The sequence below is a fragment of the Meleagris gallopavo genome, chromosome 17 (assembly GCF_000146605.3).
Source record: "Meleagris gallopavo isolate NT-WF06-2002-E0010 breed Aviagen turkey brand Nicholas breeding stock chromosome 17, Turkey_5.1, whole genome shotgun sequence".
Lineage (NCBI taxonomy): Eukaryota > Metazoa > Chordata > Aves > Galliformes > Phasianidae > Meleagris > Meleagris gallopavo.
The window spans coordinates 6811613-6819056 of NC_015027.2; the positions used below are offsets into that span (position 1 = coordinate 6811613).

Consider the following 7444-nt stretch of genomic DNA (forward strand, 5'->3'; position numbering starts at 1 on the left):
CTTTGTCTGTTTTTTCTCAGTAGCATAAACAATGGAAGTGCAACAGACTTCAGCAATCTTCCGTCCCTGCCCATAGAAAGACCAGCAGCAGATCTCGTCTCCAATCACATCTTTTATAAAGAGCACTCTCCCATTAAACCTCAAGGACAGCTTATCAAATAGCTCAATGTTTTTCAGCATGTTGTCGTCAGAGTTGCTGTGAGAGACAAAGGAGGCAGCGGTCACATCAGGGTAATTAAAATAGTAATGCAGAGCAGAAGGATTCAGGCAGTGAGCATTTGCAGGCCCATAAGCCCAGCTTCCTTTGATTTACTGCCCATCAACAGCACTGTGAGTAACGCCTGGGCAAAATGGATGTCAAAGGCCATTTCATTCACATACAAAATCCTCACAGACAGATGAAACCCTTCCTAAATTCAAGCTTAGCACCAGCTGGATGAAGACAGTGTTTTGTCATGAAACTTAAACACAGACATAAGGAATGGCAGACAAGGTCCCAGACTTAATGATTTTACCACTTATTGACAACGCTATGGCAGGCTTTCTGTATTCAGCCAAAGTGCTGCAGCCCATGGGGAGCACAGGCCAGCAGTTGGCCAGGAGTCTCTACCAGCTGCACCTGGGTGTTAAAGGAACCCCCACCACAGAAATAGCACACGCTCAGCCTTCTGTGAATGACAGTAGGCTCCCTCCTGACTCAAGTTTGAAATTAATTGGGAAAAAATTGAGCGCATGCCAGCTCCAGTCTGCCTCTGGTTCTGAGTGTAGAAAAAGCAAATATGTATGTATCATGGAATTCAGTCTATGAACAACTTCAAAGAACTACAGGTTAAGTCATTTACCTGGTGTAGGAATATTTGTTGTTGCTTCTGTTGTATAGCAACTTCACTGCTGGCTGTAAAAAAACCAACATACACATCAGTTAGAGGACATGCAGTAAGCAATGGAATCTCAGCTCCAACACCACACAGCAGAGGAGCTGCAATATGAAATGACACCATTAGGCTCAAACTGAATAGGATTTTGTTGTTGCTGCTGCAAAACTGTTATGTACCAGCTGGTAATGGAGACACAATCCCTTCTGATCCCTTTTGGGACTAGATTGTAATTCATCCTCACCCACCACAGCCAGCAGCAGAAACAGGAGTCACCGATTCACTTTAGCTAAAGAAACCATCTGTTGTTATTTATCAGAGTGGTCAAACCAACGGAGACCTAACAGCCCTGATGAGCTGCTTGATCAGCCTGCTTCTATCTATGGCCTCTATTGTAATACCTTACATGGAGACAGACATGGCCTGATCAATATCTGACTTTTAATCTAGAAGACATGTTTGGCCTGCTGTAGATTTCCAGCTCAAATGTTAAAGGCCATTTCTTAAAGACTTGGTCAAAATCCCAAGCACGTCCCAGGACATCCCAGCATCCTCTCAAGCTACAGCACAGTCTGGTCTTTCTTACCTTGTTAGAAGTGGCTATAAGTTTTTGCTCTTCCTTGGAAGAAGTGATGACTGGTACCTTGCAGAATGGTTCATATGCATCTTTGTTCTGCTGAAACAAGAACCAAACAGCAGCTGAATGTAAACAGACCTTAAGGCACACTCATATGAACTGGGAATGTCCCACATATTCTGTGCCACAGCTGGAGAACCACAAGCTAAGTGTGCCATCTGCCTTCACGCTGCACCCCAGCTCTGGAAAGGCAGCAAGCAGACACCAGCAGTCCCTCCTGCCGTGCGCACTGAAGCTCTGCCCACCTCAAGCAGCCTCCTCACCTCCACCCTTCACAGCAGCCAGAGCAACTCAGCTCCTTGTTAGCTTCACAACCTACCTGCAAGGCTGCCTGGCACTCGTCCACCAGCCCCTGGACCAGGTAATACTTGGCTTCAGCCAGGAGCTCCTCAATCTCTCTGCGGCTCTCCGGGAGCGGCACAGCGCCGTCACGCAGGTAGTTCAGGATTGTCCCAAAGTGTTTCCCGCAGCGGTCAATCAGGATCCAGCCTAAGGAAAGGAGAAGACCACAGTAAAGCAAAAGACATTGAGCCTGGCATAGGCCTGCTGCACCAGGCAGGTTCCTGCCAAGAGAGCTCCAGCCCCGAGCTCCGTTTGGCAATCAGAGCAGCAGAATGCTGTACTTGCACGGGGAACTCGCTGCCTCCTCCTGCATTTTTCAAGTGCGTATGTGGGAGTAAGGTAGGAAGCTCACTTGTTTCTCACAGTTCCCACTTATTGACAAATGATTAACTGTTACAGAGGAAGGAATTCTTCTCATTCTCAAAGCAATCAGTTCTGTTCTTCCTCTACTCACAGAATCCCTGACTTGCACATACACGTGGCTGGTTCTTACAGATACATTTCTTACTCCAGCCAACCAAACTCAACCACCTTTAGGTTTCCACACTTGAACACACTGAGACCCACTGTGATCCACCACCTCCAACAGATGTGCAAAAAAGGTCAGAAAGAGAGCGAGCACAGATGCTGGATGTGTCACTGCCAATTCTGTTCCAGTCTCCACGTTCCCAAAGTGCAGTTATTTGGTAGAACAAAATGCTTATTGGCACAGCATCTGGAGCTGCTGAAATCCACGAGGCAACAGCACACAAGCAGAATGTAACGTATGGATGATGGGAACGGGGTAAAGGAAAGAAAACAGCCACAACAAAGCACTTTCCAGTTAGCTGTGATGGGAGGATCCCTGTCTCACCTCTTGCTGCCAGTCTGCTGCTGGACCCTGAGAAGCCTTACGCAATGTTGAGCCTCAAGTTTCCATAAATGAACAGCTGGCCACCCTGATGGGCTGCAGCTCAGGAATGCAGCGAGGAAACGCTTGTGGGGAAGGAGTCATATTTTGGACAAATAAGGAAAGTAGGTTAAAGCAGAGCCTGTATGTTCTGCATGAATGGAATTACTAGTAAAAGTCTGAACATTCGGGTAAATTTGGAAAGTGAACACAGCCCTTTCATGCTGTTCTGAGGAGAAACTGAGACACTCTCCAGCAGTTTACTGTGGGCTCTCCATCTCCCTCATTACCCTGCTGTCTACACAATATATGCTTCCAACTGTAATTTTACAGACTGTAATAACAAGCTGGAAAGCTGAAGGCAGGATAACTAGAAGCAGAGAAATAAAAGAACAAAAGACCAATCCAGGCTAATAAACACAGTACATCTATCGAACCAGAGAAGAAAAAAAACCCATTTGTCAATGCAGAGCTCTCTCATTTTACAGAGAGAAGGGAGCACAGGGCATGCTAATAAACAAGAACATCCATATTCCCCAAAATGCAGCCATTGACAAAGTGTTTACCAGAGTTCAGCATAACCTGAAGGGAAGTAACGAGCGGGTTGAGAGCAGAATTATGACCCCCAAACTTCTTTGTTATCATCTCTGCCACAAGCCCTCCTGTAGGCTGTAAAACTGTGCTGCGACTTTATGCTTACAGATGGCAAAACCAAAGCAGAATTGCTCACTTTGAGACAGAGGAGGGGGGGATGAGAAAATATTTTGAGCAGCATTGCAAAATAGAAGTGGCTGCTAAAGCAGCTTTCTAAAAACCCTTCTGTTTTAACCAAACAGCCAAAGCCACAGCCAAAAGGAGATGACTCACAGGAAGGTGACCCTGCTGCCACTCGGTTATGGCTGTGCAGGGCCTAAGAAGTGGGTTTTCAGCCTTTTAAAGCCATTTTTTAACTGCAGCATTACAAAAACGTGCTGCAATCCATGCAGTGGATTAGGCATACGGTGTTCATGAAATGCACGTGCACACATTTGATCTTTAGGAAATTTATTTTCCTTTTTAACAAGACATCTTGGGGACAGCTTCCAACCACTAAACAAGGCTACATTTTCTGAGCAAGCCCTGCCAGATGAAACAACAGCCTGACACTGATGCCTGATGCTTGACAGCCTTACAAACAGCCAGCCAAGGAAACACTCCTGATCAACCAGTTAACAGTGATGTGAAGAGAGGGAAAGTTCAGACTGCAGAAAGGAAAACTGGGAACAGATGGAGGCAGTCGGAAAACCCACAGCCTTCTACCCTCTTCTTACCACAAAATGAAATATTTAAAATACATGAACAAGTTCTAAGCTGAAAATAATCATCTGTCACTCCCCAGCAGAGAACTCATCTCTTCTCCAAGCTTGTAATTGTTACGCTTTGAGAAAGAGCTCAGATGATGGCACTGGGGTCAGAAGAATGCATCCAAATGAAGAGAAAGACCCGCAGTGTGAAACATTCCACAGATTGAAAAAAAAAAAAAGAACAAAAAACCAACAACAAAAAAAACCAACTTCATTCTTTCCAGTTTCTCTGCAAGTCTGGCTCCTTTTCCTGAGAAACTCTGTTTGGTGCCAGACTTTGGGTGCGACCAATTGACAGTATTTTGACCAACTTCAGATACAGAGAGCTTCCTCTGACAGCTCTCACACCATTGTCCCAGTTTCCAGCAACGTGCCAGCAAGAGGGAGATAAAGCAAGAGCTACTGCCATGGGAGTGTCTCAGTTACAATATACAGGAAGTATCAAATTCCTATTAAAGCACAAATTAACTAAATGGAACAGTCCCATGCAGACACAGTGGAATTCACAGCAAAATAAGTATGAGATTTTACATCTTAAGCATGACATCTTAGTAGAGTAAACTCTGGATCTGGAGTAATAATGTCTGCTGCTCTCCGGGAGAAAGAACCTGCACCTACGGGGAGACAAACTCTGCACCTTGGCCTGCAGCCCACAGACCAGTGCTAATGCCATAGAGCAGCTGAAAGTTTGCAAAAGACAGGGTAAAACAACTGCAACAATGCAGCCTTTCACCTTCCCCCCAGCTTAAACAGAAGCACTTGTAGCTAAAATGGGGATATTCTGATGATTAAGTTGTTGGGGTTTTTTTATTTTACATTTTTTCTCCTTCCAATCCACTTTTCCTATCTCAAGAAAGCTTATTATGAGAGCCCTACTAAACCCATTACTTTTCCACGTGGCCTCTAAATACAGGCTATTCTAAAGCACTAAAGTCCAATTCATCTAATGAAGCAATACATTTTTTGTGCTTTCAGCAGGTTCAAACAAAAATTCAAATAATTAACCAGCCACAGCCAGACCTGTAGGATCAGCAACGTGGCAGCTATCGTTACAGAAAAGGTATCCAGGCTGATAAACACTGATATAGGCAAAGTGCCAGCATATAAACTGAAAGCCCCACTTTGAATTAAGCTCTGTGATGCTCCCACAAAATGAAAACACTGACATAAAACTATAGCAGCAGCTGCAAGCAGCCATCATACAAACACATTCCAGCTTCAGTATTAGTTTGAATGTAAACATCTTTAAGCATCTCGGGATTAGAAAAAGCCAATGTATCTGGAAAGGAAGCAAAGTATTTGAATGCTGCTCCTTTAGAAGGCTGCAGTTTGACACACTGCACATTCTTGCTTTGCAGATGCTTAACTTGGAGAGACCCTCCTCCTCCCTCCCTTCTTTTGTTGTCTGTAATCCCAGAGCAAAGTTTCTAAAGAATTTGCACTGCTTTTGCTCCAGTGAAGCCAAAAACCTGTATTCCCACATGAAAATAAACTCAGACTTCCAAAATCATCTTTTTGCTCAAAAAGCACACCATTTCCAAGTTTTATATTTATATTTCAGATAAGGAAACAAGATGAGGAAACAGCCTTCTGAGCTTCTAAGTAAATACGCAAGTCCTGACTCATAGTTTCTCAACCACAATCCTCACAATTTTCCACATACTTAAGAGCTTTTGTGTTGGTATTTCAAAAGAAAAAGCCAGTCTGTGCTATCTGGGCCTGAGAGGAGCCCCTTCTGGTTCTCAACACCTTTTTGGTGTTTAGCCAACTAGTCAAGCCACACGTATCCCTTATCCCACATCTTTCATCAACTGTCTAAGATGAACTTCAACACTAATCAGAAGGACCCATCACTACACATTTCTCCCTCTTCTTCAACTTTTGGTCCAACCTCTCCCAACCAGTTGGAGCAGTAGGAGGGAAGCAAGGCGCACCCTTACCTTCACTGTCTGTCAGAACCTCCATTCTCCCACTGAACATGGCCTTGAGCATGGTGTCCTGCTTGGTCAGTGTCTGCATGGTGGTGTAGTACAGGGCCCCGCCGATGTTCAGCTTGACATACTTGGAGCTCGGGCTTGTTCCTTTGAAGGAGGTCGTGCGGGTGGCAGCTGCCGGCACTGCTGAGCTCACCACGCTTTCTCCCGACATCTCTTCCTGCAAGCAAGGAGTCACCACTCAGAGCCCTATAAGGACCCAGCCTCAGCACCTCTTTGAAATGTTCCCAAACGCTTCGGGTTTTTAACGCTGCCTTCTATGTGGAAGTGACAGACAGCAGCCAATGGAAGCCAAGCAGCTCAGCCAGGGAAGAGCTCCTCAGGTGCTGAGCACTGTGGAAATCAAAACTTTCCCACCGTCAGACAAAAGCTGCACCTGTTTCTTTCACAACTTTTAAAGCTTTATTTCATACATAACCTGGTGTGCAACACAGGCTGTTCCCAGCACGCAGATCAAGCACACCTCCAAAGGAACCAACATTTCTTTGAGGCTTTCTGTCTCCTTAAAGCTCCCCACGGTGACCCCATATCTCCCAGCACACAGAACTGCTGCTCAGTATCCCCTCTGCCTGTAATGCTCACCCCAAATTAACCCAGGGGAGCTAACGAGGCCTCGTGTCGTGCCAGGAAAAAGCCAACGTTACATCAAACTCTGTCCCCGCGTTGCAGTGTGCTGTGACACGAAGCCTGCAGCCGCCTCAGGCGGACAGCTCCGGGCCCGACACCTTTCGGCTGGCTGATTACCGCGCTAATTGATTTCAGCCCTGCTCCTATAAAAAGCAGAGCAATCCGACAGCGCCCGCACCGCGAGAAGCCGCGATGGGCCCCGGGGCCGCCGCGGCTCCTCTCACAGAGCACCCCGATGTACCGGCCCCACGGCCCTGAGCCACCCCCGCCGCGCCGAAGCTCATCCCGGCGGCTCGGCCTCATCTCCGCCTCCTAGGAACCAGAGCGGAGCCCCCGGGTCCTCCCGCTCCCTCCCAGCCCCACCACCCCCTCCTCACCATGAAGGGCGCGACGCAGCCCCACGGAGTGAACGTGCGGACCGCCGGGCGGGACTTCCGCCCTGCTCCGCCCACTTCCTGTCCGCCGCGCGTCTACTTCCGGTGGGGCGCTGGTGCTCTTCCTAAAGCGGTCCGATGCGCCCCCTCAGCTCTGTCAGGGGAGGCAGGGTCGGGAGGAGAGGGGGGCCGGAGAGCGGCGCGACCCCAGCGGGCGGCACGGCGGGGAACGGAGCGGGTTGGGCTCGCTGAACCGCGGCACAACCGGAGCGGTGCGTGGGAAGGAGGAGGGGAGGGAGCGAGCGGGCGGAACAGTAAAGAAGCGGTGCAGGTTGCCGGCCGGAGCCGCAGCACGGACGGGGC

The 7444-nt window shown here is 47.8% G+C and overlaps 2 protein-coding genes across 3 annotated transcripts in view; one reads left to right on the forward strand and one right to left on the reverse strand.

Moving 5' to 3' along the window:
- Positions 1-7178, reverse strand: part of KCTD10 (potassium channel tetramerization domain containing 10) — a 10800-nt gene extending 3622 nt beyond the window's left edge. The window contains exons 1-6 of one of the 2 annotated variants that reach the window (XM_010720219.3): positions 7085-7178; positions 6027-6240; positions 1832-2001; positions 1462-1548; positions 843-895; positions 1-196 (exon numbers count right to left, since the gene is read on the reverse strand). In XM_010720219.3, coding sequence (XP_010718521.1) covers positions 1-196; positions 843-895; positions 1462-1548; positions 1832-2001; positions 6027-6240; positions 7085-7087 — 723 coding nt within the window. In that variant the 5' untranslated portion in view covers positions 7088-7178. Of the gene's footprint in view, positions 197-842; positions 896-1461; positions 1552-1831; positions 2002-6026; positions 6241-7084 lie in introns of both variants that reach the window. The other variant, XM_010720218.3, reaches the window with a different exon arrangement.
- Positions 7179-7260: 82 nt separating this feature from the next.
- The window catches only part of UBE3B (ubiquitin protein ligase E3B), a 20867-nt gene continuing 20683 nt past the window's right edge, over positions 7261-7444 (forward strand). The window contains exon 1 of the mRNA XM_019621064.2: positions 7261-7353. The gene's annotated coding sequence lies outside the window, so the exon portion shown is untranslated. The remainder of the gene's footprint in view (positions 7354-7444) is intronic.